Source organism: Linepithema humile, chromosome 6 (assembly GCF_040581485.1).
Source record: "Linepithema humile isolate Giens D197 chromosome 6, Lhum_UNIL_v1.0, whole genome shotgun sequence".
NCBI classification, from domain to species: domain Eukaryota; kingdom Metazoa; phylum Arthropoda; class Insecta; order Hymenoptera; family Formicidae; genus Linepithema; species Linepithema humile.
The window spans coordinates 20066298-20089763 of NC_090133.1; the positions used below are offsets into that span (position 1 = coordinate 20066298).

The 23466-nt window shown below is 43.9% G+C and overlaps 1 protein-coding gene across 5 annotated transcripts in view; it reads right to left on the bottom strand.

The window, feature by feature from the left end:
* Positions 1-23466, bottom strand: part of LOC105678911 (uncharacterized) — a 264119-nt gene that overhangs the window by 50848 nt on the left and 189805 nt on the right. For all 5 annotated transcript variants that reach the window (XM_067358228.1, XM_067358226.1, XM_067358227.1 and 2 more), the window contains one exon: positions 12850-12988. In XM_067358228.1, coding sequence (XP_067214329.1) covers positions 12850-12988 — 139 coding nt within the window. The remainder of the gene's footprint in view (positions 1-12849; positions 12989-23466) is intronic.

Genomic DNA, 23466 nt, shown 5'->3' on the forward strand with positions numbered 1-23466 from the left:
GGGAGGGCGCGCAGCCCGGTTGCAGCGCTGGAGGCGGCCTCCGGGTCGAGGCACATTGTTGGTTTTCCCCGCTGGTGTTTGCACTGTCCCGTAGTATTGTTGTGCGGTGCACACTCTCTCGCTATCCCCCAGTCGTCCCCGTGGGAGCGACGCATAAGGCGAGGGGCATCTCATATTAGCCGCTTAATTGTCTCTATTTGTCGAAGCTCACCGCCCGACGATTCACACGATTGCGGAGAGCGGAAAAAGGCCACAGCGCTGCCGCTTGCCGAAAAGATCACCGGAAGTGCATCGCGATGGGAAAGAATGAAAACGATGTAGCTACCGTGATTGTCGGAGTTTGTATCGTCTACTGAATAAATTGAATTGAATCGATCACTGCAGAAATAAATAAAATTAATTAAAAATCCTTATTTTTTAGAGCATATAAAAAAACATTTCGTAGCATTAATGTGATTGTAAAAAAAAAAAAAAACATTCGGCGTCAAGAAAAACAAGAGAAAATAACAATGGTTCTGACAGATGATTAAATAAATTTGTGTTCTACATGAAAAGATATTTTTTATAGTAAAATCGCAGTTGTTTTTTAAATTAATTACAAGAAACGTTTTCCGATATAAAAATTGAAACGTCATTACTATGTAGTTTATGAAATGAAGAACAAGTTAATTTTCACCAACATCATATTTTCGACAAGCAGAGCAAGTGCTTTTTTTAACGGTAAACTAACTAGCTTTAAGATAGCAAGTTAAGTTTGGCTTTACATTGGAAACAGTCCAGAATAACTATTGTCACTGAAACGAGGTCTCAAAGTGTATTGAGAAATATGTCGGCGAGCACTGTTCTACATTCCGCAACGAAGGTATTATGGCGAAGGTGGAAAAGGATTCTGAACAGACGTCCTTTCACGTCGCGGCATTGTCTTTGCCGCATTGTGCAAGATAGAGACAGTTATTTTTTCAGCAGCTGAATTGCACTCTGTAAATATTTCACTCTCTGCTCATTCACCGTAACGTTTATTTTACATTTGGTGTGACGACACCGGCCGTCTATTTCTAAAAAATTAAACTATCGCAGCTTCGTACCGCAGTACGAACAAAACTGGAAATTAAATAGAGACTTGGTAATTAAAACTAAATAGAGACATGTTTCGCTACGTTAAGAGGGGATACGAATAATTCAGGATATTAATTCTCGTTTACACGATAGCATGTCGTGAAATTAAAGCATTTATATACGCTCATAAATTTTTAATATCACAATTTGATAATTTTGATTGATAATTTTGATAGTAGACACTTTACCGTAAATCCAATTTATCATCTAATTTAATTGCCAAGTACAAAGTGATGAGCGACATCACATAAAACCGTCGATATCGAAAATACGATATAATACTTATTGCGACGGCCAGAATAAAATAAGCTCATCAGACTCATCCCATGCAGATAAGCGCATAATTTCGTTACGGCATTTCTTGTTTCTACTTTATAAATACCAGCAACGACGACGACGACGACGACGACGACGACGACGACGACGACGTTATCGCCGTCGTCAAGTTTTCTTTAATTTCGCGAATGAGGCTATTTGCGGCGTCGAACACTGCGCGGATAATTCGATTAATTCTTACTGTCGGCAATAGATCTGATTAAAATGCAGCTTTGAGGTCACGCGACGACGAGTCCGTGCACTCGACCTTTATATTCAATCGAGCCGGAATGGCTTTAGCGTTAAACCCTCGGTGGACGCCTGATGCCAATCTACGTTTTAATCGCCTCGTTTGCTTCGGTGACACAAAGGGATAGATAGAACAGGCACACACCAGGCGTCGGCATGCCCGAGTCAAATAGCTAAACACTGCGCATATTGCCTTACGTAAGAGTGCTTTCTTCAAGTATCCCTTTGGTTTCGCGCGCCCATCGAGGCGCCGCGACGCTGTTGAGTTTGCAAAACACGCTTTGCCGAGGTAAATTAAATGCAGTTGACAACTCGGTTTTTAAAGCCGCGTAAACTCTTCTACGAGAAGTCGCATTATGCAATAAAAAAGTATCAACTTTCGTTATCATTTGTATGATATCGACACATAAAATAATTATATTATGCAATTATACGCAGCTTTCTCCAACGTTAATTTATTTAGCCAAATATTTAACTGTTACACATTTAACTTTATTTCAGTTAGCTTTAGAATTGATTAAACTTTGATTATTTATTCGCACACGTAAGTTGAAAAATTTTATCCCCAGACTCTTATTTGATTGCGTTAAATGAGTCACGCGGTAAAGGCTCTCTCCTAGCTCCGTTAACTTCACTTATGCGTATGCATTTCTATGTATCGTCCCACTTTCAAGTCTGCAGAGGAAACTTTCAACTAGAATTGACACCAAAAAAACAGATTTAATCACGAAGATTTATTCGTTCTTTATGCATGAAACATAATCCGATATTGGAACGAAAGACTTTATAATGCAAATTTCTCTAAAACTGGGCATTTTACCAACGCTATACGCTTGAAAGTTTAATCGTACCGATCTAAATTGCGATAGATTCAAATGGCCGGCGACTCAGAAATTTATGAAATATATATAAATTAATATTGAATAATTAAAAAAATGAGACATGTTGTTGAGAAAAATCTAATAAAGAATGAAGAATGTCTCGATAAAATTAGGATCTGAACAGCTTCTATCACGGCAGATATCGCAAGAATTTAATAGACTATTAAACTTTTCAAACTGCACGAGTATTAAATGTCAGAAGTATCAAGCATTCTATAACTAAACAATACCATACGTTGTCCAATTAAATTACACGATATCACGTATTACTACACGTAAACTACATTACAAAAATACGTCACGCTATCTAGATCGTTTTAATGACGTTAAATTAGTGCGTTAATTACGAGATGGAAGTAGGGAATACTATGCAATTATACAGCGCTCTTTTGCCCCTCAGGCTGCAAAAAATCTGCACGTTAAGTTAACAATAGCGTTACACTTTGCTGGATAGTGGGGGAGATGGGTGAAAGGAGCACCTAATTTACGATAATTCGCTCACGTATATACTCGCCGTGAGCAGCCGAATTACATTCTAATTATGTAGAGTACCACGATGCATACCTGACGAAAGTTTCATCAAAGAAACAGCGAACGACATCGCTGCAATAAACCCTGATTAGATTTCAAACTGCATTACGTGGATTACATAGACTACGCAGTGCGCACAACCGCGCTATACTCCATACATATTCCGCGCTTGAATATCAAATCAGGTGCGGTCTACAGTCGTTCGGCTCCTCGTTCATTAATTTGCATCTTGCGTTACACCGCGCTATATAGCGTACGATCTATTAATGATTACCGGCTCATGAAAATGCAGTCCTCGGAGGAGTACACGGAGGCGTCCGGAAAGTTATAGCGGCGGAGTCGCGCATTTATTATTAACACACACTTAATACTCTTATTAATTCGACAGTAGACGCGGCAGACGCGCTAACGTCATAATTCCGATCAGAAATTTATATAATTCCCGGGAATCCCAGCCCCGTAGAAAATTCTGCAGCAGGAAATTTTATATGGAAGTGAGCGGAATACGAAACTCTTATCCATGGGTGGTGCTGCGCGCGCGATACCGTCCGCCGCTGGTTAAAACTTTTAATGATTTCTCGAAGATTTGTCAGCGTATCGCGGCCCCGAGGAATAGCGCGGAGATGGATCGCTCGGGTGAAAAATAATTAGCGTTATAACTCAGAGGGAAAATCGAGAGAGCGAGAGTTGGCGGCCGTGCGAGCGGACAGGGCGCGCGGGGGGAGGAAGAGGGCGCCGTGCGCCCCGGTTTGTATTGGCGCTACATGTGATGGATTACAGCGATCAATGAAAGGTTGATCAGTCGGCTGATTGATTAGATAAGTTTCGGCGCGGTGTAACCGAACGAACCGCCGCGCGAGTTTGCCCGCCACACTTCGGCCTGCCTTCCGTGTATTTTTCCCGGCAGCAAGTTTTTCCGTCTCTCTCGCTCTCCCGCGGCGGCGGCGGTTCCTTTATTTATTCATGTCGCCCATACCCGCTCACGACAGGAGCTTACCAGGTGGTGGCCATTTCGCGGATCAAAAACGAGCGGCAGAAGTCAGGGAAGCCACGAGAGAGAAGGAATTAAGGTCGCGACCAAAAGCTGAAATTTTTAGCGGCGTCAATTCTTTCTTCCACCGTCACTTTTTCGTCTCTGTCTAAATGGAATTTGAAAATTGCGCAAGGTTCCGCCGTGGCATTTGGGAGAGAAAAATAGGAAGGGATTATCAAACGCTGCCTCCTGGTTCTGGCAGCTACTCCTAAGTATCCTACAGCGGCTGTGCCGCTTCTCCGGATCGGGCAAATCCCGTCGTATTACCTCGTTAAATTTCAAATCGTTGTTTTTCGCGACAGCCGTTTCGGCGGCACAAAAGCGAGCGCGATGGCGACGGCGAGAAAGTGCCATCCCGAGGGAAGAGAAATTAAGGTCACCGTGCACGGGGACATTGCACGTGTGAATTTAAGCAGATGGAAAAATGCATTTGCAACTTCCACAAGCATATCTAACTTTGTTCCTTTTGTTATACGCAATTAAGAAATGATATAAAATATATACTCGCTTGCAGTAACAAATGTGATGATAAAATTCGAGCAAAACCGCCAACACCGCTGCTCGCCGGAAAACGTCCATCTTTGCGTTTTTTGATTGTTGCACGTTGAAAGCTCGCTGAAATACATTCGGCAACAGCAGCGATTTACAGATCGTTGCTTTCAAATATTATTCGCTTTCCGAGCGTTTCTGGAATTTTGCAAAATATCCCGATGCGTTACCTCGAGTCGAATATCAGTAGCGCGTAGATGTTGCGCGATATTCGATGCTGCCGGGCGTCCGGGCCGAGCATGAGAATAATCCACCGCGTCGCCGTCTCCCTCCCCCCCCCCTCCCGCCCCGCTCGAGCTCGAGGTCATTGATTCAGAACAATTTTCACCTCGCCACGGTCTCTCAAGTCGGGCGAGAATTTACGAGAGGGTTCACCTCGGCGAGACCGACAACCGACGTCGCGTCGGAATGTTTCCACCTCGCATTCGTGTTCTCTGCAGACGGCGTTTCCATGGGTCGAAAATGAAGGGAAGGAAAAAAGAAGGCCACCGGCGAGCGCGGGCAAGAAATTAAGATCGCAAACCGTGACTGAAACTTTCAACGCCAGCCGTCCGTGATTCTCCTCTTCGTGTTCTGCTCGCCAAAAGCGCGGCGTCCGGAAACTCCGAGACGCGGCGGTGAACAATGAGTTCCGTCTTTCATTCACGCGAAATGGCCTATGGCGTACTCCTCGTGGTTTTTGACCCTAGAGTACGAAATTCATTTTCCGTACACGAATACGCGGCGTTTTCGAAAAGTTCCTCATATCTGAGATCCCAGCGAGTGTTGAACGAATTTGGAGTAATTGCGACTTAAATCGCGACGCGGAGCACGACGTTCAAAATTCGGGGCATTTCCGCAGAATCTGGGGTTCTTGGCAACAATGCAATTCTGCATTCCGCTGCGCTATACCGATGGCGTACAGTTGCACTTTCCTATTAAACATTCTTATCTCGCTGCGGGAAAAAGAAACGATCGTCGGAGTGAAAGACGCGGTAAGGCGCGTATATCGGCGCAATCCTGCGGAGAGTTTCCCCGCTCGCGCCCACGGCGTTTCGTGAATCTCGGACGCAATTAGTAAAGTGACGCGCCGACGTCGCCCATCCGAGTAAACTCGAAACTTTGTCCGTTTACCTGCATCCGTCTTGAAAGTTTCAAAATGTACAGCCAAACACGCCGAATGGCTGGCGGTTTCGAGGACGACGAACCTCGCACTTCTCGTCGCCGGGAGCGCGTCACAAAGGGCGGGAAAATGGAACGAGCGGCGCGGGCGAGGGAGGAAGCTATTTACTGCGGGCGTCGCGGCGCAAGAAACCATCGAGTTATAGACAATCGCGAGTGAGGCGGGATAAGAACCGCCTTCCCGCGTGGAAACAGATAGCGATAGTCGGACGGGGAAAATGGAGAACTATAGTCGACAGGCGAGGAAAGAGACTCCACGGGATGTCTCTATCCACTCGTTTCTCCTGCTTCTTCTCGTATATTTTTCCCGCTCTCCCTCCCTCTCTCTTTCGCTCTATCTCGCTTTCCATTTTCGTTGTTCGGCCCGCTCTCTGGCGTGCTGTCTTGCACAGCGCGACCCGAGAGGTGATTCCTCTCCACCCTACATTCGTAAATGGAATACCAGACGCTCGTTTGTTCGGTGCTCCACTTCAGTTTCCGTTTCATTCGCTTAATTCTCGGTTCCGCGACGAGTGCACCACCGGTCGACGCCACGGCGACGGAAACGGCCGTCGAGTTATCTTACTTTGACGCCGAAAGCCAAAAACGTTCGCGACAATCTGATTTTCGTTCTCGCGATTTAATTGCATTCGCATCGGCGCTTGCTTCCCCTCCGCATCCGAAGGAACATAATTCCTACAGGGTATGCATATAGCGACAGAGAATATAAACTACCCTTTCCAATTCGAATCCAATCAGCGGATACTCCGTCGAGACAGCCGCACCGCGCGGCGCGATATTATTCATATGCCGGCGACGCGTTTGGCTCTCGTCACTCCCGACGCAGAGGCAATATGACTTTTTTTTCCGACCCCTCCTCTCCTCCGGGGGCGATACGCCCGTTCGAACACCCGTCTGTTCGTTCCTCTTTTTTTTGTCCTCCGTCATGGACAAACGCGCGCGCGCGCGCGCGTGACCAGAAATGACGCCGCGATTCGGCACGCAGAATCCCGCCGTATACCTTCTCTTCCGCATCTTCGTCGAACGAAAACGGCCCGATGCGTCACATTTGTAGAAATACTAATTTATTTAAAATATATTATTATATTTTTGTGATAATAGAGTTTTTATTTCCCTTGTTATTTGATTTGAATGGAAAAATACGGTAAAAACGATAGAGCGTAGTTCACGAATAATCGACTCGTTATGTTAACATGTTCGACTGATTGTGAAGCCTAATTAGGTATCGTCATTACGTCAATTAGAAGGGGATGCAAATGTACGCAGCAGACATGGTCTAATCACTGCAGGGGATCGTTAGATGTACGCCGTGCTGCGTGCTCGGTAACTAGATGATCCGTTTTATTTATTCCGGTAGACGGCGATGCCACGACGCCGGAGCGCGGTTAAGTGTAACGTAATATCGCTACCTTGCCATCGCAGCGTCTCGTTAACGACTCTACGAGATAATCGATACACTATTGTCCTATGAAAGGATCAAACTCCCGGAGGAAACCCAATCACAGCCGCGATTTTAATAGATGCTAATAAGCTCCGATCCAAAATTAATCCTGGATTATGAAATTATCAGCGTAATAAGTAATCCTCCGCGTAATTTACGATGGGTTTTTATCGTCGTTCCGCGCAACGTCTAGTTTCTTCCGTAACGCGGGCAATAATTGATTTAGGCTGAAACTAGCACCGAACAACGTATGATGATAAATTAATAAACTTTCGTTAATACGGGGCTTCACAGACACGATGGCAATTCAATTATCTTGCACTCCACCCACGTCGTTTGTATGTAACCCGCGTGTAACCTACATCTTCCGCGCTATTCCAACATTTTCCAATTATCCCGCAATAATGTGACCTAATACTCCATTATTACAACGTGTCGGCTACTTCACCGCTTAAGAAGGATTAATGATGACGTCGGGCTACTAATTTTATTATCGCGGGCTAACCCCCCATCGTGAATGTACCCATTTCGTATCTACCCACGTAGCACGGGGGATGAATTAATTATGTAATCGCCACGTTTTATCGCGAGTGTGCTTGTAGCAATCGTTTCGCTGATCACAATAATTTCGCCGTAGCACAAAGCATGTCTTTGATAAATCGGCGCTGGAAATTGCATAGACCTACGCGATACTTACGTACAACGCAACGAAATCGAGTCAGTTAGTGCGGCAGTTTTTCTCAGAGATTACTTTCCAGATACTTTTACAGCCGCTGTCCAAATCCTTTATGTACACACTGCCTAATATAATTCAACGTGTCGCACGCAATGAGCAAACTAACACGATTCATCTTCTCGGAGTGTAAAATTTCTGAAATCTTTTTTACTCAGACTATAAATTTGTTGCTCACAATTTATATAATCTTCATTTTTATTCTTGCTGCATCACGTTTTCGTATTTATCGGTACAGTAACGATATTATCTTGCTGTCGCAAGGTGAGCTTAATTGTGTGCAATATAAATTGCAGGGTCCTCTACGCTTTTTAAATCGACAAACAGTTATCACGGGGCGCAAACAGCAATCGCTTGTCATTATTTTGGATTATCGGTTACCGTTAATTGACGGTCGGGCGCAATGTATCGTGCAGTCTGTTCTCGATCGAAACTATTATCGGGTCGACTATATCGAATATTACGACGATATCTGTCACGGTGAGAAATAACACGATCGGTCGAATCGAACAAAAGAATTAACGGAAAAACCGTGGGATAGCATCACGCTTCATAAATATCGCTACCTGTAAATCAATTAATTGACATGCCGCGTATATATCGGGCTCGCGCGTTGTAAAATATTTGCCGGCTCGCCGATTGTTCATTATAAAGCACGATATTGCGAAGATTGATCGGATGCGAACGACAACCGTATCATCGTGATTATATTTTGACAAATAAATAATTTGTCGTACGTACGCTCTCCCCTGTTTTCGAACGGGAATTTTCTCGTAATTACCTTCGGCTGCATGTACGGATTACGTAACACTAGATTAGTTGTCTTAAGATAAGCAAGTTACCGCGCTAGTTTGATAACATCCATGTTACCAACAACAAACAAACTATGACGCCTGCACCCATTAATGCAGAACGGCATAATTAGATACACATTAAGCAAACAATTTAGCTGTTGCAAACTGCCTCATCGATCTACATCGGACGGATAATTTTCTTGTTATCTAAAATTGCGCATGAAATGTAGAACTTTGTATTTTTTAGTACCACATTCTTAATTTCTGTGTTTTTTTAACTTTATTTAATTTAAATAAAATTTTAATAAAATTTAAATTAAATAATAGTTTCATCGGGACATATCTTTTTAAAGAGAAATTCTCTCTCGCAAAAAATATAATGGTGCTTATCAAATAATTAATTTAAAGTTTTTTTTACGTTTACCTACTTTTATTCTTGCACTCTTTGTGTCCTCTCACTCTTTGTATCTTCTTATCGTTAATTTAATTTCTGCTCATTTTTTCGTTATTCGACGCGGCTTTTCCGTCCTTCTCCGATCAAAACCGCAGTAGCGGCAGGAGGAGCGTGCTGATTGGGAGGCTAATCACGCGCTACTCTCCATTACATTAATTAAAACTTAGCTTTCAACTCCGCTCGACTTCCACGTCACCCGCCGTCCCGTCCGCGTTGTCCTTTTCTGCTTTCCATCCTGTTCTCAATGTTCGTTCGCGATCACTTTGTCTCCGCTCGTTCATCTACTCATCCATATGTGCCATCGCTTGTGTATCGTGCCTTCTAAGAAAATCATGACCATCTCCAACAACATGGATATGAATAAACGATAAGCCCGTCTGTCACCGGTATCATTTAGCAGGTAGCAGACGGCTAAGATCGATACGATCTCGTTGCCTGTCCTTCTTCTGCTATCGTTGCTTAAATAAAGCTCCTACCTATTTCTCGACGAACATTATTTTCCACGTAATTGACACTTAATTATACAAATCATTCTGTTTGACAAAAACGTTGCAAAAAATTTAGGTAATAATTTTTATCTAACAAATTTTGCAATTTTAATAATTTCTTGAAGATAATAAATTTAAAAAGAATTTAATATTTAACGAGAAAAAATATTACGCGTTAAAATATTGCATATAAATGGAAGAAGAGTCTGGTATAAATAAAAATAGTACTATTAAGACTTATTTAGTTTGTGTTCCCTATCTACTACTCGAGACTTTTGCTTTCAGGAGTTGCTCCCAAGGGTTGGTACTCTCAAATGGATACCGTTTGAGAATTACTCTCAATTCAACATCCACCTTATGTCTCCGTATCCTAAAAAGTTTTACTGCCGAGATTTGTTTTCAAATTGCTAGACTTTAAAAGTTTAAAGTATACATCGAATTTTTAATTAAATATGCGCCTTAGAATTTAAGTATCGAGTTTCTAAAACTCTAAAGTAGAGTAGTAGGAGAAATAGGGCACCACATGATATTGACAAATTCCGCAATATATCGACAACTATTTGTATAATCATCGTCGTATTTGTATTCAGGATATTGAATAACAAAGACCACGAATTTCCGCGATTACTCCGAGATTATTCCGCGAATTAGAACATTCATTGCACAAAAGATTTGTATGCTGTTGGCAAAATCGCTTTGCCCATCCAGCGAAAATCTCTGCTCGACCTCAATTCGAGCGTGGTATCGATGGAGTTTTGTAGCAGAAAAAAAAGGTAAAAATAACGGCGAATAAATAACGCTTCACCGTTGATAATGGTATTTATTGAATGTTCAATTATGCAGTGCGATATCAAGAGAAGGAATATAGAGATCGTTCTCGCGATTCTATCGGGACCGAGAGCCCGTCTATTTTTCTTCGCCTGTGCATTCATCTTCTTAAGAGAGCCAATAACGACCGCAAAAAACAGCTTCCCCGCCCGCTAATGTTACGATTATGGCTGTACTTTAATCAAGTCGAACGATCGACACGAGTGGCCCCGCGTAGCTATACAATGCACGATATACGGGGTGACCTCGCGCGAATAGAATGTCCATAGATTGGGACTACGTATCCCCCGGATTAGCTGGAGAATTATCTTAACTCAACTGACAGTTGTTAACTCTGAGCTATGAACACTCTATCGCGAGACACACCGTGTGTATATATATATATATCACGTGTATTATCCGGACGAAGTGGGCCACGGCTTAACTTTACTTTCGACGAGGATATACGGCCGGCTGCAAGTAAAATTGGAAAAAGTGCCGATCAAACAAAATTAATTGGGTTTTCAACCCCCCCCCCCCGCCGCCCGCGGTTGCAACAAAGCAACTCTCGCTTCGAGCGAGAACGAACCGATTCGGAGGGCTTCTCAGTCGCGAATAATTTCGGCCTCCAGAACTTTACTCCATTCGGTGGGCCACGATATCGTTTTTGTAATTCGATCGCGGAATAAAAAGATCGTGTTTGACTAGAAGCTACGGCGCGAAGGTACACAGACAGACGGCGCGGGTCTATCCCATCGAAATATAACATGCAGATCGACGTGCGACGTGCGGATTTTGTAGAAACCGTGCAAATGGAAATATAGGGAAAATTCTGGTTACGGGGAAGCGCGTGATCGAGCCGGCGAAAAATGTTTTCTTTTCTATAACGTGACCGGACCGCGGGAATTCGTCGTTTCGATTATTTTTCTACAATGTGGTTTCGCGCAGAAACATATGACGGTACGATAATCTCGTTGTACAACTGAAAAGTTCTTCCAAAAACATTGAATAATCCTTTTCATTATTTTTTTGCAAGATAAAAAAAAGAAAGAAGTCGACTTCTAAAAAAAAGAAAGAAGTCGACTTCTTCTAACGTAATCTAAATTTTATATGCTTAGAAGTAATAAAGAATTCATCATGCTTAATACAAAATATGTAAGACTTTGTAAGACTAATTAAACGGGCGACTAAAAGCTTCTTCTGAAAATACTGAATAATCGATGTCGTTAATTTTTCGCAAGGTACAAAAAATCAATTGCTTACAATATATTCCAAATTTTACATACTTAACAGCAATAAAAAATTTATTATTTTTAGTACAAAGTACATAAAATGTTGTTTGTACAACTGAAAAGATTCTTTCGGAAACATTTCATTCATTCTTTTGCAAGATGCAAAAAAAATAATAAACTTTTTCCGACGTAATTTATTATAAATTTTATATGTTTGGCAGTTAGAGAATTTATCGCGTTTTATAATCTTACACATTAGTTCAATAATTCATGCATTAGCATATGTAATACTCCGGGAACAAAATGTCATTCCACTTACGACTGACTTTTCGTGAAATAAGCTGTTCAAGTTTCAAGAAGAGAAACTCGGAAAGTAACTGGCACGCGATAGTTAGCCCCACTACTACGATCGTAATTATAAGTTACACACCGTTTCTATAACTGAAAGCTGAAGCTGAAGAGCCGTGCGCTTTTTCGCGCGATGGAGAACCATATGAAGAAGACCGAGATTCTCGGCCGATTCTCTTTGCCCGTTCACCTCCGGGGTTGTTCACGAGCAGCTACTATTTAACATTTAGTCATACAGCCGCGCACTCTGCTACGCACGCATTCGTCGTAAATCCTACCAACACACGCGCGAAGGCCGGCACGGTGGTAAAACGTATATCGATATACACCGGGCGTGCGCGCGCGTGCTGCCGGATCACCCCGTTCTCTTCGATCTCAAAGCCACCCCTGCTCCGGTTTCACGGATGGAATTTCAGGAGAAACGTTTTATACGGCGGGTACTCTCTCGGCTGGCACGTCGCCTCGAGCGCTTTGTCGGAGGGCAGTTAATTAATAAAAGCTGGAAAGAAGGAAGCGAGCGGGGGCGCGCGTATACGGGAGCGAATGGGAGCACCAGGCGTTGGCTCGGGGAACGACGGGGGGATGCGACGGGATCGGAGAAAAAGGGGGAGGGGCTGATAAAAGGCTGGAATATATACCATACTCTATCGTTTCATATCGGCCGGACCGAAGACCACTTGCAATTCAAACGAGAGAAAGAGAAAGAGAGAGACTCACGTGTCGTGAACGAGAAACTTGTCGCCGTCTTTCTCGACGCAGAGGCCCTTGCTGGTGATTTCGGAGCCGTTGACGGTCAGCAGCTCGGCATTCCCCGACTGGAACCACCGGCCGTACCACTCCTCCGGGAACGTGCAGCCTGGAACAGAAAGACAGAGAGGATGAGAGTTTCAGCCGCCTGCGGGCGATAGGACGATATATTCGCCTCGGTCGGAAAAGTTTTCGGATTTTAATCTGAGGACCTGAAGCGCGCCAGCGTCCACGCCGACGGAAACGCAAAACAATCCATACTGCCCCGGCTACGATATTTTTCAGCGAATCGCCGGCGAGCAGCCGGCGGGCTTGTACGCGTCAGGGTTACCGTTCCTCCCAGCAACCCGGCCAAAAGGAATGTAATGAAACAATTGTAACTGGTGTTTCTCCGTCTCTCTCTCTCTCTCTCCTGCTCGCGGAAACGGGCCGCGGAAAATGTCGAGCCCCGCAGGATTATTTTCTCGTTTTCCGTGAGACGCGGCGATTGCATGAGCTGAAAAGCCCGTGTTTCCCTTCGGGTCGAGAGAAGAGAAACCGTACAGTGTAATACTATATCGGTGGGAAGGTAGCTTCGCCTTGTTGTCTATTACACGGGGATCCGCGCTGTAAATTGATTGCAACGGTCTGTATTTATCTGTGGATTATATACAGGTGTGCAGTCCGAGCTTTATATCGGACATAATACGTAAGAATGTTTCGTTTTAAGTTCCGATTTAATACCTGAAAAGTTTCGACGATACAGAAAAGATATTACATCGTGTCATGTTCTTGAAACCAAAATACATCTTTCCGTGTCGAATTTTTCCGCGTCTTCGTGCGAGTGAAACGGAAGCTATGGAAAATAGCTGTTGTTTCCGTACTTTGAAATAATCGTAATAGATTCGCCGCGAGAGACGATCGCCGATGGTTGGCGTCGCCATCGCCGCTGCTTCGCGCGGAACAGTCTTCCTCCCTCCCCTCCTCGAGCGTCTTTTCCGCCGGGTTTTCCACGGCCCCGCGAGCGTAAATCCGAGATTCCGCGAATATTTCGAATGCCCGTCAGCAATGGAGCCCGCCGCGAGCTCAAACAAAGTTGTAAAAATGGAGAATCTCCTTAGAGAGATCGGATTATCGTGAAAGCGCGAGCGGGTAAGAGCAGCCGCTGATTCCCTCCTCCTCGTCGTACGATCATTTCGTCCCGCCCTTGTCCTCATCCCTCTCTCCTTCGCGTCTGCATCTGTAGCAACGAGGATTACAACGAGAAGCGACGTCGCGATTAAGCATTGTTTGCCGGAAGCATTTTGCATTTAATAAGTCCAAGTGTTTCGGAATCCCAGATGAGCGGAGAATCGACAGTGGGTAGACAAGGCTGGAAGATAAAGACGGTCGGAGGAAAGGGAAAGAAAGTGGGAAAGACGACGAGGAATCTCGCGAATTCGCTATAAGAAGATACCGACTTACTTCCGCGATTTGAAGTTGCGAAAGTGGAGTCGATGGAAACGACAGCGGATAAGATTTATTAATACTCGAGAGCAAGAGCAAGAGAGGAGGGGGGGGGGGGGCGGACGCGCGCCTTTGTGCTAATACGTCAATGTGAATAGGAGCCCCTCTCTGATTCCTCTCGCCATCGGAAACCGGATTGTTCCTGGACACGTTCGGCCATTACCGCGGCTCTTAATTTTCAACGCGTCTCCCCCGTAGATTACGCTCGGAGAACGCGTATCGAGTGTCTTCGAGTAATGTCAGTGTCTAATAGCAGGTATATCGCATGACTGCGTTGTTTCCGGTCGCGATTGCATCTTCAGTTACACGGAGAGATACGCGTCTATACGCTACTAGTTGTACTGCTTATAAAGGATGCCAATTCTCCGTTAAGCGATAATTAAATCTAAGATTGTGTTTTCTCGCGCGTAACGTTTTTTGTTTAATGCTTCGTTGATGAAGAAAATTTAATATAAAAGTGTTTAACGTATAAGAAGCGTCTTAAAATATTAAAATGCATCTTGCAAAACAATTCCACACGCAATCTATTCGCGATAGTCACTTTGAACATTTCTTTTATTTAATAATGAATAAACCGCTCTTTTTACCTCAAATTGTCAAACTTCTCTCTTTCTTTCTCTGCGGTGCAATCCAAGAGCACGGCGATGCACAATTACCGTTATCGGCATTACAGCGACGCGTGCAAAGTATCGCGAACCTTTACCGTAGGATTTTTACAGGTGGTACGAGACGGGAGAAAGAATTAAGGGAAATGAAGGGGAAAAGCCGGGGAAAAAGAAAGTTAGAGAGAAGAGAGAGCGGGGAGATGGGGAGGAAGTAGGTAGCCACGGTATAATTAACGGAAATTGGAGTTAGGTCAGAAAGCAAAGTTATCGGGGAGAGTTTCGTCGTCAGTGCACAGCAACCAGCCATTCCGCTCGCTCGTCCTCTCGCACATTCGCGAGCGGGCGGGCGGGCGGGCGGACGCGAGCGCGCGCACAGGCGGACTGGCTTTTTCCGGGGCAGCCGCTGATATAATTACTAATTAATTACCGTTCCTGCCGCGCCGCCGCGTCGCGCCGCGTTTCGGCGAGCTCGCTTAAAAGGACACCGTACGAACGGGGAAAACGGAAGTAACTATAATCCTCCGAGCGAAGCGGCAACAAGCCGACGCTTGTCCATTTTAGCGGCCTGCCGATGCGTCCTCGTTTCGTGAACGCGAATATTTTAATAGCCGACGTCACGCGCAAACTTATTCGAACGATTTTTGATTTTAAGAAGAGTTTTTTGTCTTTTCCCGAGTCAAATTTACAAGAAATAATAAAAAGAGTGATTAACAAATTAATAAAAAGAGCTAGCGGAGAAGGCTGCACAAGTAGAAAATTATAAAAGATTGTAGTAGAGAAATTTTGAATCTTTATCTTTCTCATTTGTTTACTTTTTCGTATAAAATGTTTTCGCACGCACATCTTTGCCTGTAATTTATTCAGGAACGAGAACAACGAATACAACTTGTATACCGCAGAATCTTACGAGCCTGTGGGGAATATTGCGCGACTCGCGGGACATTCTTTACACCGATGCTCCTCTCGCGAACGCTCGCTACAGCAACATACCTAATGTCCCTACGTATGGTACAACCTTGTCATAAAGATCGCACCGCGGGGGAACGATTCCGGGAAATAAGAGCGGATTAAAGCTCCGACCCACCCCTGTCAACCGAGCTACTCGTATTTTCTGTAAACTGCGCGGTCTTCTCCGCAGAAAGAGGAACCGACGCTTACTCTAAAAGAAGAAGCTTGCGCACTTGCCGAGAGAAATAGAAAGGGGACGAGAGAGCGTTTAGCCACGAAAACGACCCATCAGGAGATCCGAGATCGGCCCCCAGGCAGAATCAAATTATTGTTCTTGCTATCTCGGCCGTCGTGATAAAATCCGAGAAACCGACATATTTTGTCGGGCCTGTTTTATTATTATGGCGCAATTCAACAATGCTGGAAATTGAAAAGTACACAAAAAGCTCGGATAATAATTAATAATTCTTTCTAATAATTCATCTGTGCATTATTTTTACATATATAATTCTTTATAATAAATCCACACACACACATAAATTTCCATAAATACGTCAAATAAATCATATTTAATATTTTTTAAATAATCATAAAGCACTATATATTACGTAAATCCATTATATTAATTAACATTGATAATGCCACATAAAGCCACATGAAGTTCATTCGTAAACAAATCTCTTGTTAGTTTTAGTTGACTTGCTCCATTATACATTGCAAAGCACAATAAGAATATCATATTAATAATGAAGTAACGAAAGTGGAGAAAAAGATTCGTACGAATGAACTTGGAGATATTGAAAGATATCTCCCTTGAGACTCGATAAGAACTTGGAAACTCACGTAGCCGGCCGTCGATCAATTCGTCATCAGAAGAGTTAAAAAATAGATTATCGAAGAAGCGAGAAGAGAAAAAGGAAGAAGATAGCTACACAGAAATTAGCGATTTATACTTAGCCGACGTTCGCAAATTATTGAAAAAATCACTCGAGCGTGAGGTAGCTCGAGATAAACTTTTCACGCGGCGCAAAATCTTCCAACAAAAATTCCACGCTATACTTCGTACTGCCGCTGTTTCCAGAAGAAAGTCAAATATGATAAAACAACTGAAATACTATTTCTTTACAAAAAAAAGATCAGTTTAATAGAGATGTCGAAAATTTTACTGCAGAAATTGACAGGCGTAATGAATTTGTAAGAGACTTAAAAGCAATAATTCATATTTAATAACCGACTTAAATACTATGAAGCTGCTGCGAAAGCGCAGACACCCATCGATTGTTTCTGAGTTAGAGCGCCGGCGACTTTCTCTCTCCAAACGGTTAATTTGATTTTTATGTATACGTTCACGCGCACCTACACGCCTTCGAGCATCTATCGGCGAGAATAATCGGGTTTCGGGTGAAATAACTTGATTAAAATAATCTATCACCCGCTAGTGACAGGAGTGATTGGCTATCTCAGTTAAATATGATGGAGGGGCCATCTCCATACCCGCGCACATAAGCGTCCTATATAACCATCTCCCTCCCTTTCTCGCACTCTCTCTTTCATTCCGCCGTATCCGCTCACTCGCACAGTTAGCCTGATATTTTCTCCTAGCTAGACTCTCCACCTCTGTATCGACAGAGGCAAATTGATTGGTAATATGTGGGCACTGCCCATCTACCAACCTCCGTGACATTTACCAACGGAAATGCCTCGTTTTTTCCGATATCCGAGCTTGAAAGAGTCGCTGAGAGGGCTTTTACCGTAGAAAATGAATATTACAGGAATGGATATCGTGCATCGGCACCTGGCCGACGATATTACAACGTCCGCGGGCGTATACGTATAGTTATGGCGGCTGAAAACAAAAAAAGGAGCGAGTCCGGAACAGTGGTAATAGCGCTATGTGGCCAGACAAATACGAGAAACGTACAGAAGAGTGTAGTTTTCACAGTTCTTTGTAAAATATCGTTGAACACACATAAAGATACCCAAGTATTACACAAATGTTCCAAATTAAAATACGTGGAAGTAATGGTGGAAAAAAATAGATATTCTCAAATTTTAAAAAATTTTACATTAAATTTGCATTTATACGTCCGGCATATCAATCCACAGCGCACGATGACGATAGGATAAAACGTGGGTAAAAAAAAACCATTTTCTCGTTCTACGGCTATTCTACTCTCGTGGACGAACTGTGATTATACGTATACGTCAGCGGGCGATTGCGTGCACATCGTGCGTGCAAATGCCGCAGGATATATTCTGAGAAACATGTCAAATATGAGTGACAACGTCCTGCACAGATATATAGGAATTAGGGAGCGTATTGGAAACCGATCGGCGTACGGCCAACGAGACGGACCGAAGACGAATGTGCCAATCATCTCGGGGAATTGTGGATGGCAGTGACTCGCTCTTTGGCTCACTCGAAGACGTATCCCGTCTAGTAACTAGTCTTGCCGTCTCTCTTTTCCCTTTTCCCCTTTTATATGATTGACGATCGTGTATGAGTAAAAAATGTTTGCTTTCTATAACACAATCTGTCTTCGATATAAATTTATGACGTTGTATGATGAAGTCAAATATATTGATAAATATCCTTTCGAGTTTGCGAGGAAAAAGTGGCGGTGCCTTTTTGATGTCATGTAACATTGATAGGTTGATTTTTCGCAAGGAGAAAAGTTGACACTACATCGACATCCTTCTTTGGATCCTGTCTCCCGTTCTTTCTTCAAACGGTTCGCGATGAACGTGTCAACGAAATATCCCTTTTTACAACCGAGCGGAGCACAAAAGGAGGCGAGAAACGTTTTAGCCGCGTTAAAAATTTCCTCTAGCGAGCTACAAAGTAGATATTTAATTAAATACAAGAAACGCTCAAAACGCCCCCTTCCCCTCTCATGTTCGCCAGCTCATTTACGGAGTTGCACGTAGGTGTGTATGTCTGGACAGGAGTGTTCTTGCGCGCGTACATGTGATCAATATATATCCGGGTCAGTGATTATCCGAGCCTTTGTTGCACGTTTTCTATTGTTATTACACGTTTAAAGTAGTTTCCGGGACAAAAAATATTTGCATGCCGCGAGACGTAAAATGGGAACGCGCCTAACGTTATTAACGGCGCGGATAAAAGAAGAATGCCCAGGATTTTAATATAAAAGCGGACGAGTTCCGGCGTAAAGATGTTTTTATAACGCGTGTTTACGTAATGCGCCTTCAACGTGAAGCAGCGGGCAAAATTGCGTCCATTCAATTCTTAAGTTCGGTTGCGAAGCATCCCGGTGTATGTAATCGGCCGTCATCAACGTACAAAAGGCGGCGCCTTTCTACAAACCTAGATATCACACGAGAATTACTCGCTCCATTGTCTTGCAAATTATTTTCCAACGGCAAAACTGCGCGTGGAACACGCGTTAGAGAATGGTTGCATTTTATAAATTCACATTAATTAAATTTCGTGTGTGCTACCCCGTATCAACGCTTTCAGCGAAACTTCCGCGCGTTTTATATAGTACGAAATAAAATCTCATATTCATCTGTCTCGTGATAAATATGAATTTTACCATGATTAATTCGAGCTATTTTATATTGCTCGCTCGATTTTATCGGCGTGATTAATTTATCGCGATAAAAATTCATTTCGAACGATCGAACTTTGATATTTTTAATAAAGAAGGATTATCCGCAAATCTTCATCCGAGAGCTTGTTCTTAATACATAACACGTACGCGTAGGAAGTGCTGTAAAAAGTTACCAAAGGATGATAATGATTTCTCCGTCGCGCATTCGGCCAGTTAAGATCTGCTGTTCCAATTTCGCGATAACATCGAATCGTCGATGGGTGGTATTGTGCGCGCACGCCACATTTTCCAGGAAAAACCATTTTCCGCTCGGTAAGATTTTCGTCCTACCGCCGCTGCGACCACCGTCACCGCCGCAGCCACCGCCGCCGCATGCGGACTTGGCGTATTATAAATTGAGATAGAGGATCCTATATACACGAATAACCGGTGCCGTGGAACCGGTTGCGAGGGCGAATTTGGCGCCGCCGAAAGCGATTGTGCAAGTTTTTCTCGCTTTCTTACCTTTCCTTTTCCGTCTTTTTCTCTTCTTTTTCTTTCTTTTTTTTACTTTTATTCCGCGCTCTCGATCTCTCACCAGTAGTACAACCACCGATTCCATTCGTTTCGTTGGAAATTAAATACACAAGCGCCCCTCGCGCGCAACACGGTCGTGTATACATCGTCGAGTAACCACACCCAGCTACTTGTTGAGGGAAAGTTAAGGTGGAAACAATTCTATACCGGTTCTTCGGGCTTACATCGGCTTTAAGTAACTATGCCAACACAGATGATACAATGTACATACAATATTTGCCGCTAATCACGAAAATGATATCTAGGAAGCAAATATATGGCACAATCGATTTAATTATGTACTATGTGTCGCAACGTTTCGTACGTGTCCACTCGTTAAATTAATTATATACATTAATACAAAATAATGTATGTACAATATAATATATAATAAATTATTTTACAAACTGATAGACAAATTTTTTCCACTTGTTTTCAAAAAATTTATTGAAAAAAGTGAATACTCGGATGGATAAAAAGATTCGGCGCACAATATCTACGTATAATGCATCGATTACCAATGTTCTATGACGAGCCGTGTCTTCCGTAATCATCTGCGCTTTTAATATCAGCCCCGCGAAATTTATTACGACCGGAGCCAATCAAATATCACGGTCGTATGGCTGTCCCGTCGTTGAGAAATGAGAATGGCTAATTATTTTCACCCCCGGCGCGACGCATACGCGCGTCGACCGTACTCGCATGCGTGTGCCCAACGCTGTAATCATTAACGAGGCGCGCCAGACGATTTTCCTGCCAGTCACAGAGCGGATATCTGCCGCCGTTGCACGATCGAGTATCTTTCTCTCTTTTTTTTTTTTTCTTCTACCTGATTCCGCATCGGGAATGTCTAACTCCGTCCCTCCCTCCACCCGGTCCTTTCGCCGCCAAAAAAGATACCGGGAATTGCGAAGGCGAAGGGAAGGGCATTTTCAATATCTGCTGTATTTCCGCCACCGCCGTTTCCACCCTCTGGATATCTACCAAGGGGTAACATTGTACGCACTCCGTCACTACATTTTAATATTTCAGGATTCAATGATACCCGTCTGCCCGCCCAGCTGTGCTCAACTTAACCGATAAAACATCCTGTTGACGCCATTTTATTGGTCATAAAGGGTGCCACGAACAGATCCCACAGGAGTACCGTGCAATTTCTACGCAAATTGCAACATTAATAATTATAGCGTTAATTTATTTAGAAGATGGAGTATCCATAAACCGTGTTCCCGAAGACCGGTCTTCTTTCGTCGCTGATTACATAGTTAAAATTCGCACATATTTTTTTCGATAAATTTTGTCGACTACACTGCGAGGTGTTTTTCGACTGTCACTGCCGATGTGTGCGCTCGAAAATGGATTATCAAAACTGGAATGCAACATTTCCACGCAATGTAACGAGATGACAGCCAGTACCGGCGGTGTTAAATTATCCGCGTCAATTTGGAAAATTCTATGTAACTCGTTGCGATATGATTCCCGGTGGTGTTATCAAAAGAGGTAAAAGGGGTATCATTGTACACAATGGGGTCGATGAGGCGTGAGGTCCGCGCTGTAAAATCAGTTTAATGATTTCTCTTTGTTTACAGCTGTCGTGCATTACGTGCGGACATCGACGAGCCGTGTATTCAATTGATTTCGATACGCCACTTGATACAATTGATTTCGATACGCCACTTGATACAATGCGATAACAGATCCTGAAAACGCCAAAACACATCCAGGCGTCAGCAAAACATATTCCGATGTGTTTAAAAATACATAACGATTACGAATACATGATGAAATAATGCAGACAAAAGCTTTTCGCGCGTGAAATCAAGCAATTTCTTTATCATTCGTGTAATTTGCTCGCCGCTGTTAATGATTTCCGAATTATTACTGTCGTCGAGAGTTATTATTTTATTCGTGTATTTTACTTCGCATCCTTCATATCTTATTTTGATATTGTATCTCGGCACTTACGAGTAACAAATCGTACCGTCCGTAATCGATACCGCAATGGTAATCCTATCGCTTCTCCGAGTACAGTTGGGCGTACGATTTATCGTTCCAACCGGTACCCTGCGATTCCTCATATCGTTCATGGAGCTTATCGATTCGCTCGGAGTCTCTCTTTCTCTCTCTCTCTCCCTCTCTCTCGCCTTCTCGCTCTCCCGCTCTCTCTTCCAAAGCGTCAAGTTTGAGTTTCACTGACGGTATTCGTTATGAAGTTCGAGTAGCGCGGTGCAGTCAGGCTCTAAGGGAGGCAAGAGGGATGGAAGAGGCTCGCCCATCCCCTCGTTCCAGCATCCACCCTTGAGTTTATAATACGCCCCCATAACTGTATATTTCATGGAATCGCCGACTAACGCGGGAAGAGAATCTTCCCAGCACGGATTCCAAATACCTCCTTGAATCGTGCGTCGAAACGCGAATTATACGCATCCATGGGAGAGATACTCGGGCGAGATTTCGCGAGCGTTGCCGCAGGGAGGGTTCGGATTTACGGCCGCAAAAGCGGGGAAGCATTTATTACTATTTTGCGCTACGTAATATTTTACTCGGAACGATCACGCGACAGTGTAAATCGCACAACAGCACGGCCCGCGCGGCAGTTAAGTTGATTAAGCGCCGATAATCCGAGTTAACTAATCATGAATTAGCGATTTGCTCCTTCATTTATGAACGAGATTCCGAGCATAGCTGAAGAGAGAAAATCAAATTAACTTCGATTATCACTTAATCGATGTTGCTGCAATCAATTCTACGATTTCAACGGCTCATTTTCTTCGCTAATTTTCCCTCGCTCCGTTCCGCCATGGAGAACGCGAGAGTTGTTTGCGCGCAATAACACGTGCGGAATTCATCCGCGAGTTTCATTAAGCTAGACGGGTTAACGTTACGGACACGTCCGTCGTTATAAATAACAATAAGGGTCCGTCGCGGACGGCAAACATCGTAAAACCTTGTGCAAACATCGAGGGGCGGTGGGAATCGGGTGTCTACACGGCGGCGGCGGCGGCGGCGACACGAGAGTCGCTTTCTCTCTCGGGGGACGCGGGTGTGCGGTTGATAGAGAAACGGCGAAGCCGGATAGAATATCGCTTCGTGGATGGAATATGGCCGGCGAAGAACGAACGGTGAGAAAAGCTCCGGCCGTCTGACCCGTCATGAAATACGAATTGGGAAGCGTGCCTGGTCGCGCCTCGCCGGGATATTCCGATTTAGAGGGAATCCCATCGGCGCGACCCACGGAGGGTGTGGTCCGTCAAATAGGCCGAGGGAGCGAGCGGGCGCACTCGAGCGACGGGCGTATCCGAAAATATGTTGCAGCTGCACAGCACGTAGCCCGTAATCTTGGGCGAGTCGCCGCGGGAGACATTTGACCCTTTGGCCGGCGGAGTTATCGCGGCGGAGATTACGATTGGGATTTCTCA